Below are 17,934 nucleotides of genomic sequence, written 5' to 3'. Positions count from 1 at the left end.
TGGGTAAACCGGTAATGAAATCCATGGAAATGCTTTCCCATTTCCCTTGAGGAATATCCAGCGGATGGAGTAGTCCTCCAACCTTAAGACGTTCATGTTTATTGACCTGGCACTTATTGCATTTCAGCACATAAGTCTGGACGTCCTTAAACAAACTAGGCCAATAAAACTGTCTTTTTACTAGTGCATAGGTCTTCTAAATCCCAGGATGACCTGCACTTGGACTATCATGACTTTCTTTAAGAATTTGGGCCCGAAAGTCACCAATAGTTGGTACACATATTCTACCCTTGTAGAGTAAGTACCCGTCGTCAATGGAGTAATTAGCATATTTCTCCCCCCGACGAAGTTTATCACTCCCCTTTGAAGCCGTGGCAGTCAAAGGTGATGAAAGGCCTACGTCAGAGCTCTCGGGCTCCAAACTATACCCAGAAGACACGGTTAGTCTCTCCGGACTAACTCTCGCTTCCCTTCCCGTTGCACCTTCGGCCAGTCTCTCCGGACTAGCAATACGTGCCAACGAGGGAGGTGGTCGCGTCTATGAAGAAGTGCGTATGCGTACAGCGCGCCAGACCTCTGTAAAAGATGGATCGTGCTCACATAAACCACGTAGGGACTCTAAGAAATCATTCTTGAAGACTGTGAAACTAAGTTCATTAATCTGTGGCATTCGACTAAGTGCATCTGCCACCACGTTATACTTACCTTTCTGGTAACGTATCTGAAGGTCAAACTCCTGTAGAATCTCCGCCCACCGAGCTTTTCTACCCTTCAGTTCATTTTGACTTGAAAGCCATTTCAGACTTTCATGGTCCGTCCGGACCTCAAAAGTAGCACCATATAAATAGTGTCTCCACTTTTTCAGTGCATGAACTATCGCTAGTAACTCTCGCTCGTAAGCCGAGTAGTTACGCTGCGCACGATCTAACTTTTTACTTTCAAATGCAATTGGGCGTCCCCTTTGCATAAGTACGGCCCCAATGGCCTCATTACTAGCGTTTGTTTCCAAAACAAACGGCTCATTTGGATCCACAATAGTCAAAACAGGTGCAGCTGCTACGGTCACCTTAAGCTTATCAAAGCTTTTTCTGGCTCCATCCGCGTACCATCGGCGGATATAATATGGCCAAGATATTGAATTTCTGTTTCAAAAAATTCACATTTGCTCTTCTTCGCAAATAATTTGTGCTCTCGCAACAACTCGAACACTAGACGCAAATGCTCTATGTGTTCTTTCTGTGTCTTACTGTACACAAGAATATCATCTAGGAAAACTACTACGAATTTTCCCAGATATGGACGTAAAATGCTGTCCATTAGCGTCATAAACGTCGCTGGAGCATTGGTTAGCCCAAATGGCATAACCAAAAACTCAAAATGCCCGAAACGGGTCCTAAATGCTGCCTTCGCAACATCTTCTGCTTTTATTCTAACCTAATGATACCCAGATCTCAGGTCTATTTTTGTAAAGTATCTCGATCCATAGAGTTGATCAAACAACTCATCCATGCGTGGCATCGGATACTTGTTCTTAATCGTTATCTGATTAAGAGTCCTATAGTCTATGCACATCCGCATAGATCCGTCTTTCTTCTTTACCAGAAGAATAGGCGATGCCCACGGACTTAAACTGGCCGAATAAAGCCTTTGTTCAAATATTCCGTCAATTGTTTTTCCACCTCCTGTGCCTCGGAGTGGCTTAATCTATAAGCAGGTTTGCTTATAGGTTTTGATCTTGGCATAACTTCGATGCCATGGTCTACTTCTCTAGATGGTGGTAAACCATCTGGTAAATCATCAGGAAAAACATCCTGAAATTCCTCTAATAAATTCATTAAAGTATCTACGTACTTTTTCTTTAATGTCTCATTCACCTTAGATTTTTTCTTGTTTGAATCACATGCATGCCAAACAGGGTTTTCAAACAGTGGGTCTCGTCCAAGGTTATTTTGTTTTCCTTGTTTGTCTACACAAACATCATTTATCGTTTCATCTACGGAAACAGAATTCAACAGAGGGTAACAAGCATATACCTCTGCTATTTGGTCTCTGCGGACCGTTGTACACAGCTCCATGGAGGAAATAAGTGGCTGTATGGCTTGGGCCCTAGTCTAGCTCGGAATTACTTACATAATACGCTATGTTTTGAGCACGGAGGTAGAGTCATCACCCTGCAGGGCGACCATACTGTCCCTGTGATACCAGTGTTAGATATCCGTAACGCCACTACGGGCGTTACCACGAGAGGGGACGGCCTCTGGCTCACCACCCAGCCATAGAGGAAGAATGAGGATTGCCCCTCATCCCCCAGGCTATATAGTGTGTGGCCTGCCGTCCACACTAGCCTGGCCGCCCATGACTCCGCATGGGCGTCCTCTCCCACTGAACCCCGGACATGGCCATCCGGTCTGCCGTCGCTCACAGGCATTACAGCCTACGTGACATGTATTCACGTATTTGTCTAAGGAAGACAAGTTGGATGGCATGAACTACTCCTTGTGGAGTTTTATGCTGAGAAATGTGCTCGTGGCAAAAGGTCTTTGGGATTTTGTTAGTGGTGATGAACCACGTCCAGGTCCATTGGCTCCAGAGACCCCTCCCCAAGGGGGTGCTCGTGGACGAGGACAACAGGTACAAGCACCAGGTCAGCCATTGCCTGTTCAAAGAACAAATGCTCAGAAGACATGGGATGCCAGAGATGCACAAGCCTTGTCACTCATTGCATTGTCAGTACAGAGGTCTATTATACCTCATATTCGTTCAGCTGGCTCTTCACGGAATGCATGGGTGACTTTGGAGCAGATGTATGCTGCTCGTAATGAGGCTCGAATCTCGTTTTTGAAAAGAGAGCTGGAAAATCAGAAAATGCATGAAGGAGATGATATGTCTAGCCACTTGAACAAGCTGCAGGATTTGAGAGAGCAACTTATCAATGTGGATGAGATTATTCCTGAGACATAGCTTGTGTCCACCATCTTGAACTCTTTGCCAAGATCTTACTTGGCTTTTCATACCTCTTTGAACCTCAGCATGAGGAATGCTGTTGAACCCCTTAAGTATCAGGAACTTGTTGCTCTCTTGCTACAAGAAGAGCAAATCAGCAAGAATATGAATATGAACACAAGTGCTGAACAAGCATTTACTACAGGTCAAAAAGGGAAAGGCAAATCTCAGCCAAAGAGTTCAAATCAGAATTCAGGTGATGGTGGTTCATCTCAGGATACCAAGAAAGGTGATGGACAGCCCAAGAAGAAGGGCAAATGTCATTACTGTAAGAAGCCAGGTCACTACATCACAGAGTGTAGAAAGAGGATTGCCAAAGAGAAGGCAAAGGAATCTGGGATGTCTGTAAATGATGCCTCTAAAGCTCCTCCAGAGACTGCTTCTTTTGTTGAGGACAGGGATTACTGTTTCTATACATGCAGCTATGATGCCTTTTGGTCTTCACAGGCACTCAGTATGATAGAGCATGCATGTACTTGGTATTTTGATAGTGGTGCTGCAAAGCATATCACATCTTGCAGGGATTTGTTTTGTCATGTAGGCCCTGCCCCTGTTGGCAAAACTGTTCAGTGTGCCAATAATGCTTCATATCCAGTTTGTGGCATTGGGGAGATTCAGCTCACAGCCATTGATGGCTCTATTCTTCGCCTTACAGATGCCTTATATGTACCAGGGATAAAGAAGAATTTGTTGTCCATTTCTTCTTTAGCACGCTGTGGTATGCAAGTCCACTTTGATGATGACAAGTGCATGGTCAAAGACAAAGCTAATGCTTTGACCTTGATGCTTACTGGTACATTATGTCATGGACTTTATCAGTTGGATTTATTTCAGCCAGTGGATCAGTTTGCTTATAATGCATTCACTCTTACTCCAGCTATGGTTGATGCGGAGTTATGGCATGCTCGCATGGGGCATGTGAATTTTGGTAGTCTTATGCTTATGCAGCGACATAACATGTTTACAGACCTACCTCTTATGGAGAAGCCTCCAGATCACATATGTGAAGGATGTATTTTGGGAAAAATGCATCGGTTTTCCTTCCCACGTGATCAGGCTCTACGAGCAACTGCAAAGTTGCAGCTTATACACAGTGATCTTTGTGGTCCCATGCAGACGAAGTCATTAGGAGGTTGCTTCTATTTTGCTACATTTATTGATGACTTCTCTCGTATATGCTGGGTCTATCCGTTGACAGAGAAATCACAGGTATATGATGCATTTTTGGCCTTTGTAGCACTTGCTGAAACAGAGTCAGGATGCAAGGTTAAGACTCTCCGTTCTGACCGAGGGGGGAAATATATGTCACACATGTTGAATTCCTTTCTTGAGAGTAGAGGTATCAAACATCAGTATACTACTCCTTATACTCCACAGTAGAATGGGGTTGTAGAAAGGAAGAATCGGTCACTCATGGAGATGGCCAGATGTATGCTAAAGGCAAAGAAGCTACCACATATCTTTTGGGTGGTAGCTGTCATGTGTGCTTGTCATATTTTGAATCGATGTCCAACAAAGGCATTGGTTTCTATTACTCCTTTTGAGGCTTGGCATGGCCGCAAGCCTTCGGTATCACATTTTCGTACTTTTGGGTGTCTAGCATATGCACACATACCCAAAGAGTTGAGGAGGAAGTTGGATGATAAAGCCACAAAATGCATTTTTGTTGGGTATAGCCGTGAGAGCAAGGGCTACCGGTTATATGACCCACTATCCAGGAGGATATTCACTAGTCGGGATGTGATTTTTGATGAAAAATCAGAAATATCCATGGCTGGTTATGATGCAAATCAGGCTGAAAATGATGTGTTTGAAGATCTACTACCTATGGAGTTTCGTTCCACAGTTGGTGATCCAACCCATGAGGGTATAGGACAGCCAGCAAATCATGAAGGTGGTGCAGAAATTCAGCAGCAAATTGAGCCAGAAGCTGAACCAAATATGGGGCAACAGGCACCACAGGTTAGACACATACCTAGATGGTATTTGAGGACATTACAGGACAGCCATTTAGAGGGTCCTCTTGCTGGTCGTACTCGTAGGGAGACACGGACCAATGAGCATGCACACATCATGGATTTGAATATGGTTATGGCAGCCAGTTTACAGGATGATGATGAGCTTGATTCATTTGTGGATGCACGAGACAATGTGCATTTGTGGATGCACGAGACAATGTGCATTGGAATAAAGCCATGCAGGATGAGCTTGATTGTATTAAAAGGTATCAAACATGGGATTTGGTTGATCTGCCCAAGGGCAAGAAAGCCATTGGTACTAAGTGGGTCTATAAGTTGAAAAGACATGCAGATGGATCCATTGATAGGTACAAAGCCCGTCTAGTTGCAAAGGGCTATGCATAGAAGAAGGGCATTGATTATGAGGAGACATTTGCTCCTACATCCCGTATGTCGACACTTAGGTGTGTCATTGCATTGGCTGCACATCGTGGTTAGGTTGTTCACCAGTTGGACATTAAGACTGCTTTCCTACATGGGGACCTCGAGGAGGAAGTTTATGTATATCAGCCCATAGGTTTTCCAGAACATGGTATGAAGGAAAAGTATGGAGGCTGAAAAAGGCCTTGTATGGTTTGAAACAAGCTCCACGAGCTTGGTATGCAAAGATAGATGCTTTCCTACTCACTCAAGGATTTGTGAACAGTCCATCAGAAGCCACTTTGTATGTAAAGAAAGAAGAGAAAGATCTGCTGGTCATCAGTCTTTATGTAGATGATCTTTTGCTCATGGGATTAAATGATGACAAAATTGCAGCTTTTAAAGAGATACTACAACAGACATTTGACATGTCTGATTTGGGGCTCGTACACTACTATTTGGGCATACAGTTTGTGCAGGATAACAGAGGCATTGGGTTGTTGCAATCTCGGTATGTTGCTAAACTTCTAGAGAAGTTTAAATTTCAGGATTGCAAGCCTATTAGCACTCCTATGGAGCCTGGGATGAAATTGTCACTACAAGATGACAATATTCCTTTTGATGCCACTACATATGCTCAGGCTGTTGGGTGTCTTATTTATTTGTGTACTACACGGCCAGATATTCAGTATGCCGTATCTCAGTTGAGCAGATTCATGCACAGCCCGCGATCATCACATTGGCAAGCTGTGAAGCGTGTATTCCCGTATTTGCAGGGTATCTTGTCTCTTGGATTGCTTTATCCTGAGGGGGGTGACATGCAGTTATACGCTTACAGTGATTCAGATTGGGTTGGTGATTTTGATACCAGACATTCCACTAGTGGAAATTGTTTCTTTCTTGGCTCTTCATGCATTTCTTGGCTAAGCAAGAAACAAACCACAGTGGCCACTTTGTCTTGTGATGCAGAGTACAGAGCAGCCTACACTACTACTGTTGAGTGTGTTTGGCTGCGTCGTCTCATGACTGATATGGATATTTCAGTGGAGGAGCCTACACCTATCTATACTGATAGTCAGAGTGCCATTGCTGTGGCGATGAATCCTGTGTTTCATGCTCGCACGAAACACATTGAGATTCACTATCATTTTGTTCGGGAGAGACTCCAGGCAGGTGATATCAGTCTGATCTACTGTCCTACAGATCAGAATGTGGCAGACATCTTCACCAAGGCATTACCACGTCCGAAATTCGAAGCATTCCGCATTGCTTTGAATTTGTTTCCTTTTGGTGGATGATGTACAGTGATCACATATCACTCCAGGGGGGTTTGTTGGGTTTTATGCTGTGTATGCACCCAGAGGAGTGCTAGTGATCATCAGTAGATTACTGGGGCACTTTTTACTTCAGTTAGTGGAGGTTTTTTCCCCCCAGTTTAGCTTATGTTCACTTATAACAGTTTATAAGTGTTTTGGTCCACCTGGCACACTTTATGGCCGGACATGTGAACACATCTTTTAGGTCACTTCATTATGTGGCTATTGTACTTCACTTTATCATAATTGAATACAAGAAGAGTCGTGTTCTCTCTCTCTGCTCTCTACGTTTCTGTTTGCAGTACCTCCAAACCCTAACCCTAACTGCTGAAAGCCTTCAGATGGATCCATTGATGACAGGTACAAAGCCCGTCTAGTTGCAAAGGGCTGTGCACAGAAGAAGGGCATTGATTATGAGGAGACATTTGCTCCTACATCCCGTATGTCGACACTTAGGTGTGTCATTGCATTGGCTGCACATCGTGGTTGGGTTGTTCACCAGTTGGACATCAAGACTGCTTTCCTACATGGGGACCTCGAGGAGGAAGTTTATGTATATCAGCCCATAGGTTTTGTAGAACATGGTCATGAAGGGAAAGTATGTAGGCTGAAAAAGGCCTTGTATGGTTTGAAACAAGCTCCACGAGCTTGGTATGCAAAAATAGATGCTTTCCTGCTCACTCAAGGCTTTGTGAACAGTCCATCAGAAGCCACTTTGTATGTAAAGAAAGAAAAGGAAGATCTGCTGGTTATCAGTCTTTATGTAGATGATCTTTTGCTCATGGGATCAAATGATGACAAAATTGCAGCTTTTAAAGAGATACTGCAACAGATATTTGACATGTCTGATTTGGGGCTCGTACACTACTATTTGGGCATACAGTTTGTGCAGGATAAGAGAGGCATTGGGTTGTTGCAATCTCGGTATGTTGCTAAACTTCTGGAGAAGTTTAAATTTCAGGATTGCAAGCCTATTAGCACTCCTATGGAGCATGGGATGAAACTGTCACTACAAGATGACAGTATTTTATTCGATGCCACTATATATGCTCAGGTTGTTGGGTGCCTTATTTACTTGTGTACTACACGGCCAGATATTCAGTATGCCATATCTCAGTTGAGCAGATTCATGCACAGCCCGCGATTGTCACATTGGCAAGCTGTGAAGCGGTATTTGAGGGTACCTTGTCTCTTGGATTGCTTTATCCTGAGGGGGGTGACATGCAGTTATATGCTTACAGCGATTCAGATTGGGCTGGTGATTTTGATACCAGACATTCCACTAGTGGAAATTGTTTCTTTGTTGGCTCTTCATGTATTTCTTGGCTAAGCAAGAAACAGACCACAGTGGCCACTTCGTCTTGTGAGGCAGAGTACAGAGCAGCCTACACTACTACCGTTGAGTGTATCTGGCTGTGTCGTCTCATGACTGATATGGATATTTCAGTGGAGGAGCCTACACCTATCTATACTGATAGTTAGAGTGCCATTGCTGTGGCCAGGAATCCCGTGTTTCATGCTCGCACGAAACACATTGAGATTCACTATCATTTTGTTCGGGAGAGACTCCAGGCAGGTGATATCAATCTGATCTACTGTCCTACAGATCAGAATGTGGCAGACATCTTCACCAAGGCATTACCACGTCCGAAATTCGACGCATTCCGCACTGCTGTGAATTTGTTTTCTTTTGGTGGATGATGTACAGTGATCACATATCACTCCAGGGGGGTTTGTTGGGTTTTATGCTATGTATGCACCCAGAGGAGTGCTAGTGATCATCAGTAGGTTACTGGGGCACTTTTTACTTCAGTTAGTGTAGGTTTTTTTCCCCAATTTTAGCTTAGTTCCACTTATAATAGTTTATAAGTGATTTGGTCCACCTGGCACACTTTATGGCCAGACCATGTGAACACACCTTTTAGGTCACTTCTTTATATGGCTATTGTACTTCATTCTATCACTACTGAATAGAGGAGAAGTCGTGTTCCTCTCTCTGGCACTCACGTTTCTTGCTGAAGTACCCTCCAAACCCTAACCCTAACAGCTGAGCTCCTTCAAGGATGCCCTCTTAGTCCATTGTTTTTTGCTATTGTCACACACCCCATACTTTCCTTGCTAGATAAGATGGCTAAAGATGGCCAAATTGTGGGTCTGCATCTGTTGAGTGGTCAACGGTTGGTGGGTCAGGCCCTTGCGGATGACTCATGTTCTTGAGGGCCGACAAAAGAAATGTTGCTTGCGCTATGGAGACTTCGGATCTCTTTGCTCACGCTTCGGGTTTGTGCGTTAACATTGAGAAGTCTGCCTTGCTTAGTTGCACAGAATCGGATTTGGCTGCCTTGGGATGGCAAGGAAGTTTGGTCCCTAGAGGTTGCGGCATTTTGGCTACCTTGTGGGTGTTGATGTATTGACCAAGGAATTGCTGAAATGGATGGTCACCCATATTCGTGACAATTTTTGTACTGGAAGTCCCAAGGGTGGCCTCTACATGTCTGCCTTAAAGTGACCCAATCTATTATGATACCAATGGTCTCTTTTTTCCTTCTTTTCATACCATTGAGTAAGAAGTTGTTGGGTGAGCTAATGCAGCCTGTGTGATTTATGCTGTGGAAAAAGCAGGTGATAGGGCTGGATAGACTTGGGTCTCTTGGATGCATATTATCACGCCTAAGAGATTAGGGGGAGGAGCTCTGTTGGATGTGCGCATTCATCTTCTGGCTCGCCATTGGTCCTTGTTTCAAGACTTGTGTCTTTAGACGCAACGTTCCGTATATATGGCCCGCAAACTTATTGCAGACATGGTTATTCATCAGGGTAAGATAAAAATTGCTGCATCATGGTGGGAGATTTTGAATGGGGCACAGACGGTCAGGGTGCCTGCTTTTGAGTTGCTTTCACATTTGCTGATCTCTTGGCAAGAAGTCTTATAGTATACTCGTTGGAATCCATCACAGAGTAGGCTTCATGCAAACTCCTTGTAGAGAGAGCCTTTTGTTACCACATGGCTTGTGACTTGGCGAGGGAGGGATGATTCCCACACAAGCAACTGAACCGTATGGCTAGGTTGCGCTTGGTGTGGGTGGCTGATGCATTGATACCGAGGCGGGACTGGGTTTCCTCTTTCTATCGGATTCGTCAGCATTTCAGGGTTTCCAAGGCTTATAGTTTACTATGAAGTGTGATTAAGGAGAAATTAGAGTCGTTTGGGAATATTCCGGCCCTCGAGGCTGCTACACCATGGGCTGATTGGATGCTTAAAAAGGCTGGGGATCTTATGCTAGTGTCTGCTAACCAAGTCTACCATTTGTTGGTTGAGGATAAGAGGTTGAAGATGCTCATGGTGGAAGCATACATTGATGGGTGTTTGGCGTTCCAAGATCCCTTTTCAAGGGAAAGTCTTTGTTTGGCGGGTGTTGGTGGGAGGTTTGCCTACAGGGGATCAATTGTGTAGGAGGAAGCTTGCAGTAGGCCTTTGTGTTTTCTGCACCACTTGCCCAGAGAATAGGCACCATTTATTTATGCATTGTGCCTGGTTGCTAAACGTGTTTGGGATTTTGTTTCCCGAGCTTGGTGGTCTATTGCACACACATGTTTCGGTTAGGGATTGGGTTTTGGGCAATCTTCCGGGTGCAATAGTGGGGGCTGCACTTGTGGATTTGTTTCATTTCTTTAGGTGGATTAAAACTTGTGGCATATATGGCTCACCCGAAATGCATTCATCTTCAATGGCCAGTCGGGTATACAGGGCCGTATTGGACGAATTCGGGGCTTGTTGTTGTGGCAGCTTTCGGCTATGGCTTCCGCGCATGTGATAGGCCGACAGTAGGCCGCTTCTTGGATTCGGATCGTCCGCACAGTTCCATTGCGTGCATAGTTGATAGAGGGTTTTTTCCCGGCGCCATCGTCACTGCTCGGGAAAATGTATCAGTTGTTTGGACTGTCTACTATTTCTGTCCCCCCTCCCCCCCTTTTTCTGAGTTCGTTTGTGTTCTAGCCCAGCTGTTGGCCATGAGGCTTGTGTACATTACCTGTGCATAATATTACATTCTTACCTTTACGAAAAGAAAAAAGACAAAAGAGAGAGAGAGAGATTGCACTACTCTGATTATTTGGTTGATATGATAACCTTCATCGAGTACATTACTTTTATAGGCATGTAGCCTTATCTTCTGATCCATTGAAATCACACATACACACTAGACAAGTAAAATATCGCACACTTATCCTATCCACACCAAAGGGTGGGTTCTCTCTCTCTCTCTCTCTCTCTCTCTCACACACACACACACACACACACACACACACACACACACACACACACACTCATAGGGAGTGTTCACACATATAGCTCCAAATCCCAACAGTGTGGTCCATTGGCAGCCCCAAAACAGCCTTGGTAAGGCACTCGAGGCTTGAACAAGAAAGGCGAGGGGGTAAAAGAGGGCTTCCTCTTCAGCCACAAATTAAAAGAAATCTTCTATGTCAGTTGAAAGTGGTAACCTGTTAACTTATCTGGTCTGAGGGCTTGCAATATGGATGCAGTGTGTTTCTACGATGGAGTGACATATTCTGAGCATGTTTAAAGAATTCGCTGTGATCATGCAGGTCCACTTCGGGCTCTCGATTCAATTTCCCAAGCAGCAGCCATCCATAACTCTCCAGAGTTGTCTTGTAAATTCTAGTCTCTTCCTTGCTAAATATATGAATTGTCATCCTTTGAAAAGTTTTTTTGAATGACATGGAGTTAGTATGTGCCATGCGAGTATTTCTTATGTCGATTTGTTTTTGGACAGCACTTTGACAACATTGGAAAACCAATAATGCGGTCATACAAGGACTATCCATGGAGCCCGAGATGGGATACGACTGAGATGGTGCAACGCATTTAGTATGCTTTTGGCTAATCTCCTAATATTATTATTTTGTTGCAATAAAGACTGCTGCTGATTATATTTGTGGGGTGTAATGTGACCGCCGTGTGCAGATGAAAGAAGCTGTGGCGGATGTGTGGAGTATGGTTGTGAGTTGTGTTGTGAGGGCGGATAGGGGGACAGCAGGTTCCACATCCTGGAGTTGGCGGTAAAGAGGACCTGAATGTAATGTGAGATGGGGGGGGGGGGTGGTGGACGGACGGGTGGTGTGCAGGTAAGAGTGAAAGAGAGGTAGGCATGGTCAGCTTCAAAAGGGGGTGGCGGAAAGGAGAAGTCGGGGATAAGGTGTGCCAAAGCTGGAGATCCCATAAGGTAGTCCACAGTGCTAGTACCTCCTGAGCGAGGGAAGGAGGTGAGGGCGCCGGAGGAGGGCCATCGGGACATCCCGTTATAGATAACGAGACCATGTGCAGCTCCCAGCTCTAAGAAATATCTCCCGTACACTGTGACCTCCTCATGGTCCTGTGATGTGTCAGTGATGTCCAGCTCCTGTAGTGTGATAGGGTTGTCTAGATTGAGTAGTGGGACTTGCTGACTTCCCGTCCTGGCATTGAAATCCCTGAGCAGGAGGACTTCCCCCAACTGTGAGAACTCCATGATATCCTCATGTAATGGTAAGCACGGTGACTGGCCATGCTGTGCGGCGTAAGGGGAGTGGCGTGGTGCAAAATAACACACAGCAATGTGGATGACTTTGTCACTACTAAGTTGTAACCGCACCCAAAGATATCGTGCATCCTCGTCCTTCCGGACGATGCTGAGAATCTGTCAGAGATGGGATCTAAAAAGGACAGCTCCCCCCCCCCCCCCCAGAGCCACGTACTCCTGATGATGCGCGGGTCTCGCCTCGAAAAGCTGACTCCCACTCATACCCGGCTATGTATGGTAAGCCCCTCTCAGGGTTCTGATGAGTCTCTGTATAAAAAACGACATCCCTGCCTGTGAGAATCTCGCTCAAGCCTCCTGGATTCGACCACAGCATGCCATTGCAGTTCCATACTGCCAACCCTAGGTGTTTGGTCTCATAGACCCCGCATCCCTATTTGGGACGGCGCTTAGTGATAATGACATCTCTGTAGATAGCCCACTTGCCTGCTCTGCAGGCCTTATGAACAGTCACCATCGCCTCACGTCGGTGTGCCACCTGTGTTGGAGTGAGATCATCTCCCATGTACACTGTGTGCCCTTGAGGGCAGCCCGCCTGTCTAAGGAGGCCTGTCTGCTGGTGGCATCAGGGGATCTAATGATGAGGGGTCGCTCTCGTGTCATATCCTTTCCTGCTCTCCATGTATCTGCAAAGGGGGGGGCGATCCCGTCCACTCCTAGCATCTGGCAAAGTGTCATGGCATCCTCCTTTGGGGAAGCCCCCGCCTGTAGCCCCCGTACTCGCACATGGAGGGCCCTATCCTTCGTGCGTTTCTCCTCCTCGAGAGTCTCATGTATGATGCTCTGTGGGGGTTTGTGCTCCTTCACCACCTCCACCCAATCTTTCTTAGTGGTCTGCAGTTCTTCCCGCAGCTTATCACTCGCAGCTTTGAACTGCTCCAAGTCAGTCCTTAAACCCTCCTGAATATTCAGTTCCACTTCCTTCACTGTATGGTCCTTGACTGTAGCCTTTAGGGCTTCCATTTCTGCCCGGAGCTCCCCTATCATTGGGGCAGCTTCTGGCATTCCTGTTTGTTGCAGCTGGGTCTCTTTCAACATCTGAATCACCTCTTCCTGGTGGTTCACTTGGGCTGTCAGTTCTTCAATCCTGTTGTACTGTCCCTGTATCTCCTTGCGGAGGCCTTCCAACTGTTTTTCATGTTTGTTCAGAACCCTGTCCAGCACCTTCTTTTGTTCGCCCAGTAATTTCTTGGTGTTGTCCTCCACTGTCTTGATGTATGCCTCCAGCTCCTGTAGGTTCATTGTGCTATTTCCCCCTAGTTGCTGCCTTGGGGGCCTGAGCAAGGGCGTCTCGGAAAAGCTCAGGCAAACACAGAGTATACGAACAGGCGCAGCCTGACGAGCACAGAGCTGCGCTGGAAACTGGGAGGCGAAAGCGGGGCAACAAAGGCGCAGCGCGGCAGAAAGCAGCAGCCAGGGCCACTAGCGCAGCGCGAACAGAGGAGGGGGGGGGCCTGCTCAGCTTCACGCCATGAGAGAGAGAGAGAGAGAGAGAGAGAGAGAGAGAGAGAGAGACAGACAGAGAGATGCTTGTGGATATGCACCACGGCAGACAGCAGCAACCAGGGCCACCAGTGCGCAGCGCGAACAAAAGGGGGGGGGGGGGGGGCTGCGCAGCTTGACGCCATGAGAGAGAGAGAGAGAGAGTGAGAGTGAGAGTGTCTGCTAAAGACCCAATGTGCCTATCTCTCTCTCTCTCTCCACACACACACACACACACACACACCATGGATATCCTCCATCCACCATAGCCTTTCAGAAAACCCTAATACCATCAAATGGTATCATAGCCTCTGCACCCACTTCTGCCATAGCCCTTGCCCTCCCCTCCCACTCCCACTCCCACTCCCGCCTTTGCTTCCGCAGCCACCATAGCCTGCCGTCACCTTTGCTGTCGTTGCTATCACTGCTGCTGCCCGTCGGTTCTAATGGAGCGCCTTGCTGCGGGATGCCATCTGTCAAGCTACCCATCATCAACTCCCGCCTAAGAAACACCACCAGAATGATAGGGCAATGGCACTCGTTGGGTTCGGATTATCCGACAAACTTACCCATCATATAGACTTTGACAAAACTTAAAAGAGGTATGGGAAAAGCTGGAAAATCTTTTCAGCAACAAAATTATCGATTCCAAAGTCTTTCTCAATCAAAAGTTTTTGGGTATAAAAATGAATGAGTTTGATGCTTTGGGAGAACACTCATGTAATCTTGGTTCTATTCTACACCAACTCTTTCCTTTGGGAGTACATGTGGATGAAGATGAGAAGGCAGTCCTTCTCTACAGCATAGAAAATGTCTCCAAGTACTCTGAGATTATGATGTATCTCCAAGTGGCTCGAGAGATACCTTTTGAAGACATGACTACAATACTTATAGAAGAAGACATGCAGCTTAAGGAGCAAGCCGAAAAAGCATTCAACCCCCAATGCTATGGCTGTCAATTGGAAGGGGAGGATCAGTTGCAGTTAGAGGAGGTGAAAATTAAGAGGAAGCGGAAACATCTATGGCAACAAAATACAAAGCCCTCACAGTAATGACAAATCTTTCTCTTGAGTTTTTCCATTTTGTAGTGCCTTCTGTTATAAAAGGCTTCATTTCCATTTCATATTCTTGCTTAGAGCAAGGGAGGCTTGTTTCTTGGGTAAGCCGATGTAGGATGTCATTTGGTCAAGCTCTTATATAAGGCTTGACATGAGAGTTCAGGTGTTTTGCCATGGTGACTCCAATCTAGACTGCAAACTATTATGACTATTGAAGGATTTCTCAAATACCTCTACCTTTACTCCAGAGGGAGTTTTGTTGGGACTGAGTTCCTTGTGTATGTGAACACTCTCTATGAGTGTCTATCTGTGTGTGAACCCACCCTCAGGACTCGGGAGTGGATAGGATAAGTGTGCTATGTGTCACTTATCTAATTTGTGTGATTTTCATGGGTAAAAAGATAAGGCTACATGCCTATAAAAGAATTGTATTTGGTGAAGGCTATCATATCAATAGAAGTAATCATTGAGTCGTGCAACGAGTACTTGGGTGCTTCTTACTAGAGATATACTGACACAGAGAGCAGTTACTCTAGTGTCAAGAGAGAGGAGAGCCCAGATCGGACAGACTCAGCTCACCGATTTCCTCCATATGACAGCCATGCCAGATCCCACAGTGATGGGCCGAGGGGTCACTTTGAGGAGAGCAGAGGAGATTCGAGCATTGCGGCGTCCACGAGCGTCGGGATACCGACCTTCCCACAGACATCGACATATGATCAGGGACATTCAGGCACGACACCGACTACAGGAGAGAGGACAGCCGGGACCCATTGATCTGGCGGCCATCTTGCATATCATTACAACTGGTGTTGACATGTATGACATATTACCCCCCCCCCCCCCCAACCATAGGATGGAGCTGACTAGGAGCATGCCTGCATCGAGCATCGTTGTATCACCCTGGCATATAGTTGTGCATTTACCCCAGTAGTGCTTCATCCTTATATATGTACATACATCCGGACTTCACAGTAGGAGTTTTCTTCCAGTTGTTGTATTGTGCAATGAGCACCATTTGATACTCAGAGATACCACATACATTGTACATGGTTTTGTCTCATAGGCCAGTTCTCTTTGGCCTGAGAGAGATGTCAATACAATCTCTCTCTCTCTCTCTCTCTCTCTCTCTATCTATCTATCTATCTATCTACACACACACACACCATGGATATCCTCCATCCACCACAGCCTTTCAACCTAGGGGGGTTGTGTTGAGCTCTTGCTTTCTCTACCCTCTCAAGGGAGCTTGAAGCAGGGCCAGGGATATGCTGGTCGGCCAGCCTAGATGATAGTAACTGCTGTCAGTCAACTTCTCATGCTTAGAAGAGCAAAGCGATGACCAAAGTACTCCTCTGTGTGGACTGGTTATAGAAGACTGAGCCATGAAGATGCTTGTGGACATGTTGCTTCTTCCCTTCTTGAGCGTGCTAGTGCCCTAAATCTACCCTAAGGCTGATCCCTAACTAGGGATTAGCTATGCGATTAGCCATGTCCACGTGTGTGCACATGACATTCCCTCTTGCTAAACTTGATGATGGGTTGGAAATTCGTCATCTTTCCTCCCTAGACTACTAACTCTGTTCTTTGACAGAAAACCTGTTATTCTTCTGATTCCACTCCAAGTTTGGTTTGAGAACTGTGCATGTATGCCACTTTGTCCTACAATCCCTTTTCCTTAACATAGATATGGTCTCCTAAATAGAATGATCATGTCTAATGCTCCACCTTTGGAACTGAGCTGAGAGCCAATGATATGCTCCTTTGAGCACACAACTCCCATGAAATGCTTTCGTTTGGCTTTGCTTGCTCCCTTGGCTGTATTCTTCCATGGATTTGTGCACCTTTCTTGGGACAGCTTAGTGCTTAGATGGCTGAGCCTGCATGTTCTCATACCAATGTTGCATGTGCGGAAACCTTGTTGTTTGATCCAACCCTAAACCTACTGATTATGAGCTCTAATGCAAACACAATGAATAGACAGCAGAGAGAAGAGAGAGATGAATTGTATTTCAATATATCGATATATAAGCATGCGCATGTTTCCATCCTCTACCATCTGGTGATTATCAAGCAGTGAAGACTTACGGAGCGTTTCCCTTGAGATTGGGCTGGTCAAGGAGAATCTGTAGCAAGAGTATGGGGCTGAGTGTTGTGGTCAACATTTTCAATCACATGCTATACTTGAGAATTTAGTTGAAATTTTTTTCTTGTAGTTAATACAATACATAAGATTTAGGGCTATTGTGTGTGTTCACAAAAGCTCTACAGTCATATCCGAAACACTACTCATTATTTTGGACTTGCAAAAGACACTTGGAGTTGAATGCGATGCATGCGGTGATAACGTAGGGGATGTCCTAAATCAAGACAATCATGTAGTGGCATATGAGAGCTAAAAATTGCTAACTACGGAGCTCTAATTTGGGGTACATGAAAGAACTATTGGTTGCAATTCATGCCCTTGGAAGCACTTACCTTTTGGGGGCTGAATATACTTTGAAAACAGACCATCAAAGTCTACGGTACTTCTTGTGCAAACGAAGTTGTCCGAGAAGTAAATGACACGAGCAAATTTCCTCTATATGTTTCATTTCAAATTTTACACAGCCCCAGAAAGAAGAATGCAGCAAGGCATGCATTGTCAAGAAGACCTTCTATGGCCGCCATCACTTGCATATCCTCTAAAATGATACGAGGGGGATACCCTATGATGCAAAATCATCTATGCCTCATGAAAAATATTCAACAAAAGGTGATGGGTGAATGCCATGCCCCTCTATATGCAAAACATAGAAGCATACCCTCCATTACACAGATGCTTAAGAGGTATTTCTTTTGACTGGATATGCACAGGGCTTATTCTGTCTTGCGGAGATGATGCAAGGACTATCTGCTCTCTTCCTCAAACCGCTGGTGGGCATCCTGAAGAAGAGGCAGTTCTATATCAGCAGCAGCTGGAAGAGTCTCTCCTCATCCAAGGCCGAGGGGAGCTGCAGCAGGGCTAGCATAAGGTGACCCCAAGCTCTCAACAAATTGGTTGCAAATCTCTCCTCAAAGGTGGTGCTCAGGCCTCGGGATCGAGCCTCCGTGAAGA

General features: G+C 45.6%; 1 protein-coding gene across 4 annotated transcripts in view; it reads left to right on the top strand.

Moving 5' to 3' along the window:
• Positions 1 to 17,934, top strand: part of LOC147633519 (BRCA1-A complex subunit BRE-like protein) — a 45,011-nt gene that overhangs the window by 24,395 nt on the left and 2,682 nt on the right. For all 4 annotated transcript variants that reach the window (XR_015267136.1, XM_086806608.1, XM_086806607.1 and 1 more), the window contains exons 11-12: positions 11,306 to 11,371; positions 11,494 to 11,588. Coding sequence is in view for 3 of the 4 variants with exons in the window: in XM_086806608.1 (XP_086662734.1) it covers positions 11,306 to 11,371; positions 11,494 to 11,588 (161 nt within the window). In the remaining variant the exon portion in view is untranslated. The remainder of the gene's footprint in view (positions 1 to 11,305; positions 11,372 to 11,493; positions 11,589 to 17,934) is intronic.

Source organism: Cibotium barometz, chromosome 12 (genome assembly GCF_041138505.1).
Source record: "Cibotium barometz isolate CiBa-2024 chromosome 12, ASM4113850v1, whole genome shotgun sequence".
NCBI lineage: Eukaryota > Viridiplantae > Streptophyta > Polypodiopsida > Cyatheales > Cibotiaceae > Cibotium > Cibotium barometz.
The sequence above is the reverse complement of the archived record's forward strand: the minus strand, read 5'-3'. Positions and strand labels throughout refer to the sequence as shown.